The sequence below is a fragment of the Xyrauchen texanus genome, chromosome 7 (assembly GCF_025860055.1).
Source record: "Xyrauchen texanus isolate HMW12.3.18 chromosome 7, RBS_HiC_50CHRs, whole genome shotgun sequence".
Lineage (NCBI taxonomy): Eukaryota > Metazoa > Chordata > Actinopteri > Cypriniformes > Catostomidae > Xyrauchen > Xyrauchen texanus.
The window spans coordinates 48,055,106-48,076,581 of record NC_068282.1 but is presented as its reverse complement, the minus strand read 5'-3'; the positions used below and the strand labels follow the sequence as shown (position 1 = coordinate 48,076,581).

General features: G+C 37.3%; 1 protein-coding gene across 2 annotated transcripts in view; it reads left to right on the top strand.

Moving 5' to 3' along the window:
- LOC127646318 (pre-B-cell leukemia transcription factor 1) overlaps positions 1–16,590 on the top strand; it is a 114,093-nt gene extending 97,503 nt beyond the window's left edge. Inside the window, exons 6-9 of one of the 2 annotated variants that reach the window (XM_052129866.1) lie at positions 1,726–1,885; positions 4,556–4,668; positions 8,270–8,359; positions 14,601–16,590. In XM_052129866.1, the coding sequence (XP_051985826.1) occupies positions 1,726–1,885; positions 4,556–4,668; positions 8,270–8,359; positions 14,601–14,693 (456 nt within the window). In that variant the 3' untranslated portion in view covers positions 14,694–16,590. The remainder of the gene's footprint in view (positions 1–1,725; positions 1,886–4,555; positions 4,669–8,269; positions 8,360–14,600) is intronic. The other variant, XM_052129867.1, reaches the window with a different exon arrangement.
- Positions 16,591–21,476: the final 4,886 nt, after the last annotated feature.

Genomic DNA, 21,476 nt, shown 5'->3' with positions numbered 1-21,476 from the left:
CATTTCTAACATTATTCTTTGTGTTCAATTACCCTGACTTTACTTTAAAAAATGCTATGATGGGGTTTCAAAAACAGCTACTCCGTTTTTGGACATTTTATCATAGGAAACGTAATAATGGATTTGTTTTGCTTTTGCTGTTGAAGCAAATGGGAATGCAAAAATGTCAAAACCCGGAAATGTTAAAAGGGTCCGTATATTGGTGGCAATGTTTGGAATTAAATACTAGCATATTGCTTACTTCATACTCTACAAATGTAAACTGTATACAGCCTAATATTTATGAACAAAATGAAAAAATATATATATTATGTGGAACAGTGTGGTGTATGTTATCACAATTATGTCAAACAATAATTTGCTACATTGATTTCACATAAACTATGTTGCATGAGCGATGCCTAGTCATTATCTCGGAAATAGGTAGCATTTTTTATCAAATATATATTATTTTTTATAATATATTTACAAATTTGGTCTGTTACAGATTTATGCATGTTTTATTGTGTTCATGTGTTATTTTGCAAATTATTGTCAAGTAAAATATGTTGTTTTCGTCGACTAAGATTATATGCCATTTCAGTCCAAACTGAGTAAAATTATTGGATGAAATATTAAAGGAATATTCAGGGTTTAATACAAGTTAAGCTTAATTGACAGCATTTGTCGCATAATGTTGATTACCACAAAAATGAATTTAGACTTGCCCCTCTTTTTCCAAAAAAAAAAAAGCAAAACTCGAGGTTACAGTGAGACACTTACAATGGAATGAATGGGGACAATTTTTGGAGGGTTTAACCTCCGAAGACCAACGCATGACTCCTGTATGCATTTCCATCACCCTTTTGTAACTAGTAGCACCTAATAAACAAGCAAAAGAAAGAAAATTCTAGAGCAAATCGTTTTCCTAAAAATATATGTCCACATATGTGAACACTAATCTGCAGAAATGTTTTTCATCAAATTGTTTATTATGTTTCCAAAAGTGTTGATTATTCATGTTTAGAGACATTACATCATAAATTAGCATAATTAATTCAGATTCAAAGTAATGTCCAGCATCATCCAATCACTGTCAACCATGTTCAAATAAAATGATCCATTATAAATGGTGAATCTATGTACTGATGATCATCATCCCATGTGTGTCAAACATGTTGAGTGATCCAAACATCATCTGCAGCCTGAAACTGAACTTTTGATCAGATTTTAGGAGTGAACACACTTAACTGCATACAGAGCTATAGGATGCTCCCTTGCTCCCTATTTAGTGACTGACTTAACCTCCAGTGTGCTGTCTGTCTGCACTGATCTCAGAACAGTTTGATATGCTCCTTATTGTGATCCTAACTCCATATAAACCCTCTGAAAGCTAAATTTTCCCGTTTTTGGATAGATAGATAGATAATGTACTGTACATATGGGAATGTATTTACTAATGTAATGAATAGAATGGTGTTGTATAGTGATAACAAAATAAAATGAGCTTAATTTGTATATTGAATATTTTCATCAAAAGACAAAATAATGAACGTTGCATTCGGGTATCTCACAGAATTCAAATATAGTATGAGTAATGTGCCATTTCGAGGACATCCCATAACTGCCCACCATGTCATGTTTGTTTTTGGGTTTCGTCCATCATGGTAAGTAGCAACAGAAATTAAGGTGTAAGTGGACATTGTATTTGGAAACACATGCCTTGATAATTGTCTTTAATGGCAGGTGTCCAACTGGTTTGGAAACAAACGAATCCGATATAAGAAGAACATCGGAAAGTTCCAGGAAGAAGCCAACATGTACGCCGCCCGAACGGCTGTCAACGCAGCGAGTGTGTCGGCACATGGCAGCCAGGCCAATTCCCCGTCTACTCCAAACTCCGCAGGTGAGAAAATAAACTGCTCACTACCAATCAGCTGCCACAATCACTCAAACTCACCACACTGATTCACAAGCAGAATATTTGTTCTGAACCCTGATACGTTTGGTTGTGATGCAGCTGTAAGGGCGATCTCTTGGGGAAAAACGTCTTTTGTTAGTATATTCGTAATGTGAGGAGAGGTTATGTTGATTTCTAGGACTCTTGAGTCACTGTAAACTATTTGATATGTTTTCACTTATAAATGGAATAGACGATCTGGGTCTGAGGGTTTCTGTTCATGTCATGCTCTTGTCTCATTATGTGTTTTGCTATTTTGTGGTCCTTGCTCTTTGTCAAACTTGCAACTATGAGGACAAAGCGCAAACACCATATTTAATTAGGCATGAATGTCCAAAGGGCTGTACTGTTTTGCAGCTGGGTATTGATCATTAAGGCGGCCGAACATTGAAAATACGTCTTCAAAAAAGTTTTCAGTGGGGGAAAAAATGTAAGTTAAGAATTAGAGTAAAACGTATTTGAAAAGGACTGTACATCTATTCCTCACAGCTTTGTTTTTGATTGTCAAAATAATGGGTTAGTTCACCAATAAAAGAGGCTTATGTCATCATTTATTCACCCTCTTGATCTAAAAATGACAGCAACAAAAAAGCACCCTAAAAGTAGTCCATTCAACTTGTGCGCTTGTTTTTTGTCCATGTGATCATAAATGAAATGGCCCGTCAAACATCATAATCACGCAATCGCTTGAGGGGTGCATTAAGATACTCTAGGGCCCCGGGGCTTACTGTTTCGCTTCAGTCGTCAAACCGGGAACGTTGGCGGAACATTGTCACTCTGTTGCACACCGTCTCTGTGTTTACATCAGCGTCTCCTGCTGAACGGGTTTACCTCCTCCTGTGAGCGTAGACTTGGGCTTAAGCCCCGGGAAGACCGTGCATTAATACGGCCCTGCACACAAGGTCCTTGCAGTGATTGAATTTCGTTTTTAGAAATGTAAGAACTGGAATACCTGGAAAATCGCCTTAAAAGTACTTGAGATTAAAATGGGCCGTTTCCTCCGTGTAATGTGTGTCCATCAAAGACGACTCCACTTTCATTGAATAATGTGATTTAATATCTTTTCTGTCCTTTACAGTCAGATAAAAAAGTAAAAAGAAATTTTCATTTTAATCTCACATAGCATGGATGCACTAAAGAAACAGAGAGATTTGTGTTAATGTTTGCTAAACCGGAACACTGAGGCGCTCGCTGAAACCTTTAAAGTGACAGTAACCTTTTTAGCATTTCTTATATAAATGAATGTAAATAACAAATGTTATTACTTGTAAATTATACACAATATTTCAAACAATGATAGCTCATATAATTTATTATATATACAGTTTCATGATATAATATGAATTAATATAATGTATAATTTTTGTATTTTTACAAAGTTACATTTTTATTATAATAACGATGACAAAACAGTTATTGAAAGTGAACTTCATATCGTGTATCAAACCGAATCATGAGATAACCATATCGTCCCATCCCTAATAAACACTTCAACTATAATGCATCATTTCAAAAGCACTACATTTTAATGCTTGTATTACAGACCCACCTACATTTACACACTTATTCCAAAGGGATTCGTTTCTGCGGTAGCTCACCTGATAGAGCATTGGACTTTGCATTTGGAAGACTTAGGTTCAAACCCAGCCAAGGACGCAAGGTGATACGTGACATGAATGTGTCATAGTAGCGGCACAAAATGACGTAGTTGCTTTAGTAAATGTGCTTTTCATGTCGCATTTACTGTTAGAACACAAGCGGTTAGATTTAAGTGTCGGTTAAGTGTAAGGATGTCTGTTTTGTTTACCCCTCATTTGCTTTTAGGGAACTATTGGTTAAGTTTAGGCTAAAGTTTAGGTTAGGGAGGTTTTACTCATTTAAACCCAAATCTAATATTCACCTTAAAACCTTGTTTGGTTGCATCACTATTTCTGTCTATTTTGGCGCTCCCTGCTGGATATTTCACTGGGAAACTGCAGCGAAACGTGTAATGAAGCACGTCATTTCACAAAATCACCTTTGTGCAGCCCGGAAGACAAAGAAACATTGGCATTTGGAACAAGATGAGAAGCGTATATGATTGGTTAGCCTAGAAGTCGAATGATATCTTATGATTTCGCAAGATCGTACAAATTTTTATGAGTTGCCATGAGACTGTGTTGTCCACATTTTCTGGAGTCATGCACATTCTTGAAAACAGCACATTTTGTGTTCTGTGATCTTGGTAGAAGCAAAAGTGTGGGTTTGGGCCGACATGAGGGTGAGTAAAGGATGACACTGGATTGTATTGGCACGTTCTGCAGTTAGGTAAAAATGACAAGACAAATATATTGCACTATTTATCTGTGGCGTCATTCCTAAAGAAAGATTTCTTCTGCTCTCAGCTCAATCTCTCATGCTTAGCAACGATTCTTAATGCTTGTCTTTTAATGCTGCTTGTACTTTAGACTCTGTAAAGCTTATCTAATTAAAACTCTGCATTTCTGCACTTTGAAAATGTTCCTTTCTCATTTCTCTTTCTTGTTCTGTCTCTCGCTCTCTCTCTCTCTCTCTCTCTCTCTCTCTCTCTCTCTCTCTCTCTCTCTGTGTGTGTCTGTGCATCCTCTGCTCTCTCAGGTTCTGCTGGCTCTTTTAACATGTCAAACTCTGGCGATTTATTCATGAGTGTTCAGTCTTTGAATGGAGACTCGTACCAGGGCGCTCAGGTGGGAGCCAATGTGCAGTCACAGGTATAGTGCTCAGAAAACTCTGAAATTGACTACAGAAAGATCAGACCAAAGCAAATCATTTCCTCTGCTCAAACAAACTCAAATACTCATAGCATATGAGTATTTGATAATAATAGCATATTTAATAGGCGTTTGTGGTAACATCCTGAAAACTACTAGGGTGACTCCAAAACCTAGTGAGCTGACTTACTGTTGCACTGCCTACTAAAGACCAAAGTGTACTTAATTTTTCAGCGTACCGCATCTCCCGAGCAGAGTGCACGTGACACAAATTCCGTCATCCGCATAGCACGTGCGGTCTGTCCCCATGTCTAGAAAAACAGGGCTCCAGGCGTACTGTGCTGATGATGAAATTTGCGTTGCGCAAGAGACTTTGCAAAGTAATTAGTTACTATAATCTACAAAAAGTAATGTAACACATTACCTTCTAAATTCTTGTAATCAGATTAGTTACTGACTTTCAATCAAGTTCATTACTTTTAAGTACATACATTTATAGAATACTTTTAAAACATGAATTGTGTTAATATGTAAATCTGTATGCGTTTATATGCGTTTCCGTGCCAGCCGAAGACTGAATGCTATTTCTAACGAGTGATTGTAACCTGTGGAAATATAGACATTATTTTGAATTCGTTGAGCAGAAAAACAAAACAATTCTATGTAAAGTGTTTTATAAAGTATCTTAAAAGTAACTAGATTGATGAAAGTGTGTTGTTGGCTTGGCGAACCTTGTCTTAATGTTTCAACTAGTTTTATAATTTTGAAGTTTGATACAGACATTACAGGAGGATAAACAGCAAGATAGCTATCTAGTCTAACAGAATGTCACATAGATAGTCAGGTAAACCATCAGATAGAGAGAGTGCAATTTAAAGCAGATCAAAGGCTTTTTTTGGGTTTGTTTACATTTGAATTTTTTACTCTTGGAGTTTAAATTAATAAACATTCTGTTGACCCATTTGAATTCCGTCAGTGTAATGGTGTTCACATACAACGCGGACATTTTTTTTGCCGTTGGATAAAATTTTGGTTTAAACACGCGTTTGTACGAATAATGCGAACCCGCGAGTATTCCCCCTTCACTTCCAGAAAAGGACAGGAGGAGGGGCTTCTACGACAACTTATCTTTCCGCCATCAACCATGGCCAATATCACAACGATTGCTGCTAGGTATCTGTTGTGTCCTACAATTGGCCTACACACCACTACAAACATTTTCTCATCCATCCTTCCTGATTTCTTCTGCTACCACGTCAGTACATCAGTGACATCCAGAAAATCTAAATGCTGATTGGCTTTCGCAACAACTCGTCATACGGATTTTTTGCTCGAGTTGAAAAATGTAAACTCGCACGAATACACAAATGAAACTATTTTGCTTGTTCGAGTTGAGCCATTTGCTTTGCGTCTATTCGCGTCTTTGCATTGACTTTGTATGTAATCACGCCGCGCAAAACGCTCGCATCGCGTTGTATGTGAACGCACCATATCTCAAAAGCTAATGACAGTGACAAAAATAATGATCTTTCTGATGTTTGATCGACTGCTGTGCGGAAACCGCAAGACCGATCAGTAAGAAAAGACACGGCACAATCAGTTAATACAGGCTGAAGGTCTGTACAAAGTTTGGTGTGTGTAGCTGTATGTTGGATTTGTCAAGCTGACTTAATTAGTAATGTGTCAGTCATCTGATTACAATTTTAGATAAGTAATTAATCATTCGTAGTGAATTAATTTCTTTGAGTATTGACCCAACACTCGTCATCTGTGTACTAAAAAGAGTATTAAAAAGCACTGTCAAGAGAATATACTTTGAAAGGTTGATCGCTCGACCGTACGCAAAACTGAATATCACACGTAAAAACAAAGTATACACAAGCCTTAAGACAGCTGCCTTCTAAAAGCAGCATCCTAACTAAAATACATTGTCCACACACAAATTAGGGAAAATTGTTTATTTCTATTAGATTGAACTATATTTTATGAATGCTATTATCAATATTTTCGCTTGGCCCATTTTGAATGAATTCTTTTCACCGAGCTCAGTGGAATTCAATGCCATTGTCTTCTGTATGAAGGGTACATTGCGATGCTGCTTTAGGGGCCGTTCAGACCAAGCATAAAAAAAGGTTCAGTGCAACAAATAGAACAGAACACAGGTGTCTCGAGAGGCGTTTTATAAAACCACGTCCACACTAAAACATTTTCGTTTGAAAATATATTATTAGAAATACGTTTACGCCTCTCATTCACACAAGAATGGTGTTATCGTCCACCAAAAATGTAGCGTTTGAAAAAGCTCATTATTACCCTATAAGCTCGGATGGCATGCGGCAGGCCCGCGAGAAAAACAAAATCTTCAGTTCTCAGACTGATCAGATAGACATCTGAAATGCTGTATATTGTTGGTAAGCTATCAAAGAGTGGAATAAAACCAGCCATTTCTTTTACTCACTAACAAGTAATAGTATAGCAAGTAATAGCTAAGTATATGTCTTCGACAATTATGTTGGTGTTGCATATATGCCGCATTTCGCTTAAAAAAAAAGAAACAGAACATAAAATATCACATAGCATTACTTAGAGGAGGTGATTATCTTTCAAACAAGCCCACACACAAGGTAATTTGATGCATAGATCATTATATAATCCACACGAAGCACAATGTTACATATGACCACCAGGAGATGGCGCCAAATACATGACACAGACTCAATGATGTCTCAAATGACACAGAGTGAAACTCATTCTGTGAAATCTCATGACTAAAATCATGTCTGCATGCTATGCAAACCTTTAGTCATTGTTGTGTTTGCATGTGTAATTAGTTCTTATGTACAATTATTATGTTTTATTTGTTTGGAGAGGCTTTTGGCCACATGGAGATGTTTTTGACACTGATAAATTATTTTTGTAATGCTATAACTTTTCTATTTTTCAGCAGTTTCTTAGACTGAGAGCCTGAGAATGTTTCATAATCTATATCATATCATAGTTTTCTTTACAACGATATCAAACACTTGACCCATGTTTTTTTTTTGTTTGTTTTTTTTAGTTATAAGTCTTTAATTTTGGGTATGCCACTGAAACAGGAAATCTATAAAAACACCTTCAGAGCTTAAAGGATTAAAAAACAATGATATTTGGAAGCTAAAAAGCTGATAAAACAGCAGGACGCACAGCGGACAAAGACGATTGAGAAAAACGATTGAATTACAGCAAAGACAGACACAAAGACACATTCGGTGTGATCATCTCATTAGAATGTGGCAAAAATCAGGTATCTTAGAAGTTTTTGTAAAAGCTGTAAGAAATGCACCTTAAAATTCTGCCTAGATTTTGGAACGGAGCAACTACTTTGATTTATTGTTTGCATGTCATCGTCGCCTGTTTGCCCGCGTGTGATCGCAATATTTCTAATGCAAAATGTCCTTTGACTTTGTGTTGTCTTGTTTCATCATGTTTTCTTTGCATCTCTTTGTGCTGTTTGTTTTATTCAACCTTGCTTTCTTCTTTGTTTGTTTGCGTTGATTCGTCTGACCTTGCGTTTGCACGTTGTTCCCGCGTTCTGACCTTGCCACGTTGTTTTGTGTTTCAGGTGGATACCCTTCGCCATGTTATCAGCCAGACAGGAGGATACAGTGACGGCCTCGCAGCAAACCAGCTGTACAGTCCACAGGGCATCAATGTAAGGCAAAAAAAACCACTACTTTGTTTCCTATTCCTGTTGTTTTGCCCTCTACCAATTATTTCAAAGCCATAGGGCTCAGAATGCCACTTAGTGGGACTTGTCTGGGAATCCGTGGTCACTTAGTTGATTTCTTGTGTGTTGCGAACGCCACAGGCACCGCACTGCCCAGCGAGATGTGGACACGAGTCTGGCCCCCTCGCACCCGGCATCTGTCGGAACCCATCACATTCAATTAGATCGGCCACGGCACCTGCAGCCACACATGCCGTTAATGGAAAGGAAGTAGGGTAAACAGGTGACATAGGATGGCTGCGATTGTATGGCTCCAAGTCACGTGACCCTGATTATCACCCAAAGGGCAACGACAAAAACATTCGACGGACAGTCTTGCAGCTCAGTGCTAAAAATACATGTGTACGCCGATGGTAAAACATTTGTAGAAGGACATCCTATGTTTTTTAGCGATTGAGTGGGGGGAACAGGAGGGGAGCTGATGGCAACTTGGCACAACAGAAAAATTAGCAGCGACAAGCCGTATGGTAAAGGGTAAAATCAATACGACAGACTCGCGGGGAGCGAAGTGTGGACTTGGGACAGCAATCCAAGCACATAGCTCAGATCAGGTTCCCGCTGAGCTAATGGCCTTGACAACGCGGGGGTGTCAGCAGTAGTGTTACAGTGTCTCGATCCCACTGTTGCGCTTCAGCTGCCGTATGTTAATAAGATCAAACAGGGAAAGCATGGATGTGTTCAGTCCTGCTCAAACCTGCTTTTTTCACGTTGGGATTGTGGGATTGATATTGATCAAGCTTGGAGAGTATTACCCTAAATAACTCAAGCACACTTTGCATTCAGATTAATAATGATGCTTTTAATTACACTACCAGTCAATATATTGAACACACCTACTCATCCTTTATTATTAATGTCTCTTACAACTATGTAATAACACAAATTAATGTATGGGAATTATCTAGTGTCCAAAACATTTTCAACAAATCAAAACTATATCACAAGTTATATTAGGTGTCTTTAACTACTATGTACTAACATTAAAATACGTACAATACAATGGATTTATTGTGTAACTACAATTCTCACAAGATTAGGGTTGGGTTAGGTTAGGTTAGGTTTGGTTTAGTTAGGTTAGGTTATGTTTGGTTTGGTTTAGTTAGGTTAGGTTATGTTTGGTTAGGTTAGGTTATGTTTGGTTAGGTTAGGTTAGGGTTTGGTTAGGTTAGGTTTGGTTTAGTTAGGTTAGGTTAGGTTATGTTTGGTTAGGTTAGGTTAGGTTTTGTTTAGTTTGGTTAGGTTAGGGTTTGGTTAGGTTAGGTTTGGTTAGGTTAGGTTAGGTTTGGTTTAGTTAGGTTAGGTTATGTTTGGTTAGGTTAGGGTTTGGTTAGGTTAGGTTAGGTTGGGTTAGGTTAGGTTAGGTTAGGTTAGGTTTGGTTAGGTTTGGTTTAGTTAGGTTAGGGTTTGGTTAGGGTTAGGTTTGGTTATGGTTAGGTTTGGTTAGGTTAGGGTTAGTTTAAGGTTTGGTTAGGGTCTGGTTAGGTTATGGTTAGGTTTGGTTAGGGGTAGGTTTGGTTTGGTTAGGGTTAGGTTAGGTTTGGTTAGGGTTAGGTTTGGTTAGGGTTAGGTTTGGTTAGGGTTAGGGTTAGGTTAGGTTTGTTTAGGGTTAGGTTAGGTTAGGTTAGGTTTGTTTAGGGTTAGGTTTAGGGTTAGGTTTGGTTAGGTTAGGTTATGTTAGGTTAGTGTTAGGTTTAGGTTAGGATAGGTTAGGGTTAGGTTAGGTTAGGTTATGTTAGGTTAGGCTAGGTTAGGGTTAGGTTAGTTTTAGGGTTAGGTTAGGGTTTGGTTAGGTTAGGTTTGGTTAGGGTTAGGTTTGGTTAGGGTAAGGTTTGGTTAGGTTAGTGTTAGGTTTGGTTAGGTTAGGGTTAGTTTAAGGTTTGGTTAGGGTTTGGTTAGGTTTGGTTAGGGTTAGGTTAGGTTATGTTAGGTTTGGTTAGGGTTAGGTTATGTTAGGTTTGGTTAGGGTTAGGTTTGGTTCGGTTAGGTTTGGTTAGGTTAGTGTTAGGGTTAGGTTAGGTTAGGTTAGGTTAGGTTTGGTTAGGTTAGCGTTAGGTTATGTTAGGTTAGGCTAGGCTAGGCTAGGCTAGGTTAGGTTAGGTTAGGGTTAGGGTAAGATTAACAGTGTACCTACAGATGTCAGTTATTTATTTATAGTTACCATAATGTCACAGTACAATTATTGTTACTCTTTTAATATTGTAAGTAATTTATATGGAATCTTACTCAAACAGTGTAATAAGGTTTCATAATAATTCATTTAATTTGTATATTCTTATATATTTATTTAATTATTTATATTTTGGTGACAGTGGTCGTTGATACCATGTTACCACCATTTCATTGTAATAACAATTGACAGTTGAAAGTAGAAAACATGTTTATATTTAGCAGTGGTCTGCTCACCATAGTCATTTTTGTTTTATTGTGTCTGAGTTTCTCACACAATATATTCATCTGGCTTTCAAATATTCTAGTACCCTGACATCGGCTTAGCCTGTTTACCTTCTGCTGTGGCACGACTAGATGCACATTGTGTCAGATGCATGGGAGACCCAGGTTCTCGTCCCTAACTGAAAATCAGTGACGAGCGTTCCATTTTCCCTCTAAAGGTGCGTACACACTGCCAGCGACTTTGTCGCTGCAGGTCTCCAGTGGCTGGCGGTGAAGTCGCTAGTGGGTGTTCCCACTACTGGTTGCCTAGTAACGTTTATAAATTATATTCATGGATGTCATTCCATTGCTCTTGACAGCAAATCGCTTTTCTTGGCGCTAAAAACAAACATTTTGGAGGGAAAAGACTAAATATAAATGGAATCAGTACATAAAATGCTTTATATCAAAGATGAATGAGAAACAAGGCGTGCTGTTTGCCATAGTGGCTGTTTATCTGCGGCGAAAATGCTGGGTCCATAAAATACCCACAATCTCAGATACACCTTTCCACGCAGTATTTTTCTTAAAAATGTCCTTGTACGTGGGAAGAGACATATCATAGAGCACTGAAAAATTTCTAACAGCAAGAATTAGCCTTTCATCCATATTTCCGTTACTGCAGGAGCTGAGAGAGAGAGAGAGAGAGAGAGAGAGAAGGATCACGTGACCTCTCCCGTCTTCTCTCCTATTGGCTGTCGCTTCCGTTAGTCGCTCTTCATTTGAATAAAGTTGAACTTGTCTCAACTTTGTCGCGTCGTTGGACACACCCACATCTAGTCGCCAAGGGTCGCGACAGCTCGTCTCGCCGAAAGTCGCTGTGCTCTCATTGAAAATGAATGGTATGGAGTTGCTGTCGCGCGCGATGTCGCTGGCAGTGTGTACGCACCTTAAGAATACATTTTTACTCCACTGACGGTCAGGTTTAGGGTTAAGGTTTGGGGGTAGAGTTAATCAAATATTTATTCATGTTGACTGTTTTACATACTAAACTGGAAATCACAGGCCTTACCTGCAAAAAAACACTTCCTGCTCCAGCCACAAGGGGCAGTGTTTCGAATTTCGGTAAGCACAGCCTGAGATTAGCTCAAGAAAACCCTCTTACCTTGTGGTGACTTTGGTGATGTAAGCGAGTGTAGACTGATAAAAGTGTGCATTGACGGGGCCTGGGTTGCTCAGCGAGTATTGACGCTAACTACCACCCCTGGAGTGGCGAGATTGAATCCAGGGCGTCCTTAGTGACTCCAGCCAGGTTTCCTAAGCAACCAAATTGGCCTGGTTGCTAGGGAGGGTAGAGTCACAAGGGGTAACCTACTCGTGGTCGTGATTAGTGGTTCTCGCTCTCAATGAGTCACGTGATAGATTGGTCTCAGAAGCGGAGGCGACTGAAACTTGTCCTCCGCCACCCTGATTGAGGTGAGTAATCGCGCCACCAAGAGGACCTACTATGTAGTGGGAATTGGGCATGCCAAATTGGAGAAAAGGGTGCATTGACTTCATTTAGATGATGCATTTTTTTACATTTTGTTTTTATATACATGCAGTTTTACTAATTATTATTTGAAAAAGTCCTGGAATTGATAGATGAACCCCATCATTTAAAATCTTTAGAGAACAAATATACACGATTCAGACGCATGGATGGAAACAAGCAGGTGTTATGTTTAATGTTATGTTACTTTAATAAACTTCCCCAATAAAAAAACTATTTAATAAACTGAATAGGAGTAATTCCATATCTCAATAAAACAAAGTTTTGAACCAGTTCTACACATCAGACTGAAAAGTGATATAATATACACGTGATAAACAAGTGATCCACCGTTGACATTTAGTAAAATACTACTATTAAAATAACATTTTAATCCACTATTGATATCGCTTCAACCGCCATGTTTTTTCCTCCTGCTCTGAAACCAGTCCGTTGTGATTGGTCGACAGGATCAGTAGTCAGGACTGTTGGGTAATAGTCCGCTGTGTAGACCGCACTGATGCAGGCTCAGGCGAAGGGCGCACTGAATGTCAAACGAGACAATCTACAGTCTTCACGGGAAAGCACAAATGAAGGACACGAGACCACATCAAGTGTGCCATTTGGGACAGGGCCCTAATGACTTCAATTTCACTCTGAGATCAGTCTGGTACAGGAAACATATGTCATAAACAGCAGTCATTTTCTTTTAAGTGTGTTTGAATCCAGACAGCATCAATACTAAATAACAGTCTCAATTGTGAGTGCTAACATGCTGGTGTTTACAGCAATTTCTGAGGCATGAAATTCACTGTTAATACCCCAAAAGCTCTTTAACGCTCCTGTCTTTGAGATTAGCGATGGCTTCTGATCCGTTGTGTGTGTTTAGTGAGTCTTTTTTCACGTTTGATTCTCCGAATGTTCTTCCACTTATTCTTGTTTGTTTTTTTCTCTCAGTCATGATCCTTTCCCTTAAACAGAGGCCTGTATGAAATCTGCTTTCCTAGGAAATAATTTCAGTTCATATTTCAGCAAATGTTGCTGTTGTATGAATCTGAACCCACTGTGGTGTGTGAAGAGTAGTAGAAATGATGAGCTTTTATCAAACAGACAGACTCTGCCTCTAAATTCTGATTGGATGAGGCATGTTTAAAGCTATTATAACAAGTCAATATATACTTACCTGCGATCAGCTGAATTCTTTATTAGTGCGCCAACCATTAAACATGCTACAGGGTGGCTAATTTACTATATTACTTGTCAAATTATTTTTTTTTGTATTATTTTTACAAAACATAATTTTTATAATATTGTAACATTTATCGCTGTCAGTTTATTATCATTTTAATCGCGATTAATCGCATAATTTTCGCAGTTAATCGCGATTAATCGCAGATTTTGAATGTGCTGAAATTTGACATATATAGTATGTATACATGATGATGTTTGCGTCAGTGTAATGACTCCAGGTGGACACATCGCAAAGGTCCTGGCCTTTTCCGACCAGGATTTACCCTTAATTAGCGGTAAATGTATTCATCGCGATTAAGAAAAATTAACGCGTTCAACTTTTTAAAAATAAATAAATTAGATCAATATTAATATAAAATTTTAAAAGGTTAATATTCTAATGAGTTTTATATCAACAAAACCTCCATACCCTAAACCTAAACCCAACCAACTGAGTCATAAAAGGCAAACGTGAGAAGAAAAACAGAATTACATCATTTTGTTGTGCTTCTATGACACTTTCGGCTCACTTGTCGACTCGCATGCTCTTCAGAACTCGTACCCTGGTCATTTGCATCGCAACCGCGCATTTTGATCGCACTTGAACATGCTTGTAAATGTAGTTGGTTATTTAATGAAAATGTTAAAATGAGTCATGCGCATATGGAAAACGTTTTTAGATGTCATAAGATAGCATTATGTGAGGAATAGGGTGAAAAGTAAGTCTTTATGAACTGATAATCTGCAGCTTTACTCAGGATTCGTGTTAAAGTGAATTCAAGTTATTGTTGTTGTAGCGCCTCAACTGTTGCGATACGTTTAACAAGCCACGTAAAAATTCTTTTGCAAGACCAGGTTGGTTTGGACGTCATGGCTAACTAATCCTTTTACTATAGTAAAATCACTGAAATGTGCAGCCTGAAGTGCATTACTGCTTTAATTCATGTGTATGTATCTGGTTGAAAGATTTCTCTGGTGTTGTGCTTTAAACGATTGCTAACTCGTAATTTTTGTTGGTTGTTTTCACTCCGTCAGGCGAACGGTGGCTGGCAGGACCCCACCACCCCCTCCTCCGTCACATCCCCCACAGAAGGACCCGGAAGCGTTCACTCTGACACCTCCAACTGATCTCAGAACAGACTCTCTCCATCACGCCAGACAGACTAAACGCACCTCACGCTTGACAGTTCATTGAACACACACACACATGCTCTTTTCTCCAGTGTGTAAATTAAAATACAAAGCTTATATTCATCTTCACAATAATGTTTCCATGCTACCTCTCAGACATATAGACGTGACATTACAAAACAAATCGAGACAACAAACGGAACAAGAGTTTTAGATCAACCCTGTCACAGAAGTGATCATTCAACGTCTTCATTAGCAAAAGAAACATTACGTTATGTTTGAAACATTTTGCAATTTTACCATAGTGCCAAAGTACTTTTATACGTAACAATTTTTCAGTCACATTACACGTCTTTTACATTTTTACTTTATATGTATTATAGGCTTATTGTGCTTTATGAAAAACAGTTGATTGGGTTTACACTGCCTCACAACTTAAAGGAACCTTTGAATTGCGAATTGCGAATAATGGAAGGTCATTATTTCGCAATTCAGTTTATAAAGTTTAATAAGATTTGGTGTGCCAATTTGCATATTATTGTTTTGCATCATAAATTAATTCTAAGACCGATAACCGATTAATCGGCCGATTAATCGGCAAAGACAAAGAGTCCAAAATGAATAAATCCCAAATGCAGATTTTGGTTTAACCAAACCCCCAACTGTTAAGTATAAACAAGCCTGAAACACACCGGGGACTCCTATTTTGAAATGCCTAAATGATGAACAAATTATCGGCAACTATTAACAGATTTTTGCCGATAACCGATAGTTCCAATACGCAACTATCGGTAATGATTAATTGGATATATCGTCTACCTCTAATATGGATATAATGTTGCTGAATTTTCATGAGGCATTCGATAAATTCATCCACAAATACACAAATCTATTTATTGAATTTCATCACCACACATTTGAATGCAATAAAAGTCAACTAATACGAAATGTGAATTAATTTGATAACAACGCCATTTCATTCAGTTTCGTACCATGCCTGCTCATTGGGCAACCTTGATACCAAAAACCACAGATGTGTCCGTTCTTTACGTTGACATCACTTTGTTCATGTTGTAAATTGTGTAATATCAGCACTGGGAAGTGTTAAGTGCGTTATACTCGAAACCAAAAATCCAGCTGGAATTCTGTCGCGTTTCTTGAAAAAGTAACAACAAACGATGGCACACAAATGCAGAAATCGTTCGTATATATTTTTTAATGCCCACCTCCTATTGTGAATAGCCAATTCTCGTTTCCTATTTCATATTCGGCTTGTTTACAGGGCAATCATATATTTCTTTGGTCTTGCGAGCATAATGTGAATTAGCCCAAGAATGCGCGCTAGCTTCTATATGTAGATATGCACCTTTACTCTTGGTTTGCTTCTTTTGAGAGCAGTCGCATCCATGTTCATGTCAGATTTTGAGAATTCAGGAGAAAATATCAAACAATAAATCCTCCAATGGTAAATAAAAAATCAAGCCCACAATTATTGCAGTTAGAAGTTAGGTTCCCTTTGCTCACAACATTTGTGTCACTGCCTGCACAGCAGCACCGTATTGAGAAAAGCCTCATATAATGATGCTTTTAGTTTTTGCATAGAAAGCCGTCTGTAAAACATCAGATGTTTACTTTGTTGCATGTCTTTTGTTCTTTAATATCCTGCAGTGTTTTTGAATGTTTCTTTTTTATATCAAGCGTGGAGACATTCTCTTGTCAAGTTTTAACTGAAGATCTCTGCATATGTATAAAAGGAATAAAATGGAACAGAAAACTCTTGTCTTTTTGATTCCAACTTGTTTTTGTGAAGAAGAAAAAACTAACAAGGTGTAGTTTTTTTTTTTGGCCTGTTAATTTGTATTGGTATGCATATTCCGAATAAATAGTTTCTTTTGTTGCAATATGTTTGGAATTCTTGTGTCTAATTTCATTTGAATATTTCATTTTTAAATATATTGGCAACAATGAGCTCAATATTTCAACTCTCGGCACAAAGTATTCTGAACTTAACTGGGTTGAACGGCTGTTGAACAAAACATGTTTTGAAAGAGCAACTTCATATGTTATTTATATTATTTTTCAATTATAAAATATTAAATTAGGTTACAACAAGTCATCAGACTACACAGTGTGTGTCTACAATCATCTACTGTCTGTCACTGGCATCACATGATGTTCAAGTCATGTCATTTATAATTTGTTCATCAGATTGCAGCAATCTGCCTCCAATTTATATCAAACTCTCAAATCATCTTCATGTTTCAACTTATAGAAGTGTAGGTTCTAAAAAAAACAATTCTTCACAAATTTGCTTATTTGTATATGCAAATGAATGGTAAAATTTTGAAATGTACATGTAAATAAGATCAAATAGCATAAAAGAAATGCATCATTTTATTGTTCTTATTTCCAGGAAAAATAAATGGTATTATTATAATCATCAAAAAAAAAAGGATTACACATCTGACTCTTCCAGTCAAAAATGATCGCTAATACCAAGGGGAGGTGCCATTTTTCAATACGATAGGAGGATTCATGGTTCTCCTGCGTGAATTTTCTGCCGATGCGGATGGAACACCGTACTGAAATACTCTGACAGTGATTCCAGCAGTGGATTTTAGCAGCAGCGCTGCCCTCTACTGGGTCAAAAGCATAAAGCGCACAAATTAATGATGCTTATTAACATACTGCGATTCTGGTTTAGTCCAGTATAGTATTAATCTTACACTGATGTGCAAGTTATGAGTGTCCATCTTGAAATTAAATAAGAGCTGAAGTAAAACATTAGATGACTGAACACAGTCTAAACGGTCTCTGAAACTGTTACTGTATGTCATGTGACTTTAAACCTGTGAGACTTTAATCAAGACAATGTTTAATTAAAGTTACACGAGTTTTGTCATATAAGGAATTTTACATTTAAAAAAAAATCATAACATTCAAAAAACTGAATTTTTGAATGTAACAGGGTTGAATGGATGTTGCACAAAACAACTTTTGAAAGAGCAACATCAAGGGTTGTAAATATTGTTTCAATTATAAAGTGTGATTTATTACAAGAGTTTTATTACTAGAATGTATGAAATTGTACGTATATGAATTCCAAACTTACTGTGACAGGGTTAAAATAATGTAGCGCTTTGGGGTTTAACAATAAATAACTATTAGTACTTTACAAATCTATAACCACATATTTAGGATTGGGGTAAAAAAAAATGCCCATTTGTTGACTAATATTCTAAATATTTGAAGAGAGCCACTATGGTGTTGCCCCAGTGTCTATAGCGGTTACGGGCCTTATATGATAATATGTTTTCATGAAAGTTAAACAGTATCTTTTTCAGAGGAAATTGTCATTTTTTTTTAATAGATAAATACAAAAATATCACCTGAGGATGACCCTTATTTTCCTAGAAGATGCTTTGTTACCATAGCAACCAACAAAAACAGTGTACAAAGAAAAAAGCCCAAAACATTGTGTGGAGTAGTTATTGTTGGGTGTATAAAAGCTGTCCGTGTTAACATTATTCCACTCTGTTGAGATGTAGCGCTCCACGGTTAAGTGTGCTGTGATATTTCTGCAGCGGGTTCAGTCTATTCTCTTACGGGATGCACTTCATAAATAAATGAGCTTTCAGAAGCAAGTGTTCTCACTCTATCTGCTGTCTCAGGATGCTCTCTGTGAAAGGTCAGCTGCCCAGGGACTGTTGTCTGGAAAACAAATTAAGGGAGGAAGATGAATGCAAAGCAAAGTGCCACACATTTATTGATGGCCACCATTTAGAGTATCTCTGTAGTTCATTTTTCACTCGCTGTGAGTGAGACCTTGTTCTAAAATTGAATTCAGAGCAGAAGCCTTTGGGTAAAGTCACTCTGCAGGATAGGGTTTCATAAACACCGGTGCAAATAAAACCTCTAAAATCATGAGAGAGAGAGAGAGAGAGAGAGAGAGAGAGAGAGAGAGAGCTGGTAAGCTCTCATAGAGTAGAAAACAATCAGTCTATTTGTTTCACTCACAGACAAAAATACAGCTAAGTGTATGTCTTTGACACATGTTACATTTGCTTATAAGCCATTTTTTCACTTATAACTTCAAGAAAAATAAACAGAACATAAATAATCAAATATCATTAGAGGAGGAGATTCTCATTAAAACGTGCCCACACACAACGTAATTGGATGCATAGATCATTATATAATCCACACGAAGCACAATGTGCACACAGCACATAATGTGCTACCTCGCTAAAAACATGTTAGCTTTCCTGGATCAGATGACTTCATCAGAAATGATGTAGTATGTTTTCCCGCTACATGGAATGCTAAACGAATTGTATTAGGATTTAAATCGCTGCAACCACAGGTGGAAGTCATCCAAATATGGGCAGAGAGGATTGTTCACTGTAATTACATATGGCCACCATTGGATGGTGCCAAGTACATGACACAGACTCAATGATGACTGAAATGACACAGAATGGAGCTGAATGAGATCTTGTTACTCATGCCTGCATGCTTTGAAGAGAGAGTGCATACCTTTATTCATTGTTGTGTAATTAGTTCTTAATAGATAGAGTGAAGAGTCCGAGTGCTGATGGTGTGAGACATCAGTACTCATGGAACGTCTCTCGTCCAATCAGATTTGAGGACTGGAAGTAACTGTTGTATATCATAATCTATATCATTAAAAAGTTTAAAGAAAAGTTTTCTTTAAAATTATACCTAACCATTTGTTGTTGAGTTATAAGCTTTTAATTTTGGGTATGCCACTGAAATATGAAATGTTTAAAAAAAATCAAAGCATTACGTTTCAATTAATTAATAATATAAACGGTATTGAGATGTAAAAAAAAAAAGCATCACAATTACATCCCATAAAACCTGAAACATGGTCATCGTATTTTTTACTGTAAATTTCAGGCAACCACAGTAAAATATTACAGTATTTTACCGTAAATATAACCGTTTTATTTATTTATTTTTATACAGCCTACAAAAGTAACCACAACGCATTATTTCAACCCTGTCACAGCAATTTTGGAAGTTAAATAATTACAATTTGAACAGATAATTGAGTACATTTTGATAGTATCGCTCACTTTTGGTGTACCTTGTAGTAAAACACACAATTACAAATATTAATAACCCGTAAGATTTATTGTTCCAAACATGTTTTTTTGCTACATTCAAAATTGTTTCAGGGTTGAATGTAACAGAGTTGAAGGTCAATGCCAATATGGCTTAATTCAAATGCAACTGCACCATAACATATTATTTACATCCAGTATTCTTGTGCTTTGATTCTTTGATCACTACCTTAAATATGATGTTGGAAAGATCAAATTATCCCTCTTAAAGGGGAAATGCCACAGCATAAAAGGGTATAATAAAAAGAAGAAGAAGTAGTAAGGGTTAGAGTAAGGGTAAGGGTCATCACATTTCCTAGTTGAGTTAAAGGCCCAAAAAGAAAATCTAACACAACACTTTTCCCAAAATCCTTTTACAGATGTTCGCAAACCATTTCTTCTGAAAATAGCGCAACATCTCTTGACACAGAAAAGTAAATTCATCCTTTTATGATGCATTTGTCCTGTAAAAACAATGCAGAACCATCAGTACATGTTATCTCTTCTTGCATAATGCACGTATGATGTACCATATCAATGCCAGTACAATGCACACAAATCCGCCCCTCTGTGATCGTCTGTGCGCTGGAGGGGCGGATGAGAGAGATCTCCCAGGTCTGCAGGGCAGGAATTAAAGCCTGAGCTGATAGGGTGAGTCTTTGTTCCCGTGCAGGGATTACAGAACAGGGAGGATCTCATGTGACTAAAGGGAGGATGAGCAACATCTTATCTCCTCTCGTTTAAATCGAGCAAAAGATTACAAGTGTTCTTCATGCGGGGTTTATCATATTGACACACTGGATGAGGGTCATGAATTCTGCATAGCTGCAGGGGTTCAGCTCTATCAAAACAAGAACATCAATTCTTCTCTAATGACTCTGGTTGTATGGGACATTCCTGTTACGCAGTACCTTTTCAACACTGTAACTTTTATCAAATCAATATGCTTGTCATGAAGTATTTTTGATAATATTTCTATAGTAAACGCATGGTTTATTTCGTAAGGGTTAAACAGGGTGACAACATTAAGTTGAACGTACATTTGTACTTCATATACAATAAATGAATTAGAAAACACCCTATTTTTATCAAACTGAATCAATATATATGCCTAGTGATAAACAGCAGCTAATAACTAAATATTTCACTTCAAAAAAGAAGACAAAGGCCCTTTATGGCCACGTGATCTCAAGTGAATCAGCAGTTCCAGAATTGAAAATCCAATTTTCAAATCTCAACCTTACTGTTTAAAAATCGAGTTTGATAGCGAAAGAACTACATTACCCATGGTACAACAGAGAATGATCCACCAATCAGAGAACTGCGGCCAACGAAACCCGCAAAACCATGATGCACTGTAAATGACGTAATCGAGTCAGCCTCCCTTTACCCTTAAACTACATATATATTTGTACATATTGGGATATTTTGCAATAAACATAAAATATATTGTTTTTATACTTATGCACAACGACCTAAAATCAATAGTTTTAGATATTGCCATTGCTTTTATTCAATGACATTGTTCGCAATGCTTCATGGGATTGTAGATTGTACCCTCATGAAAGACGGTAAATACACAGCCTTGTATCTTTGTCTTTATGTCGATTTTCAAATCGTTTTTTCCTCAAAACAAAGTTTGTGATGTTTTGAT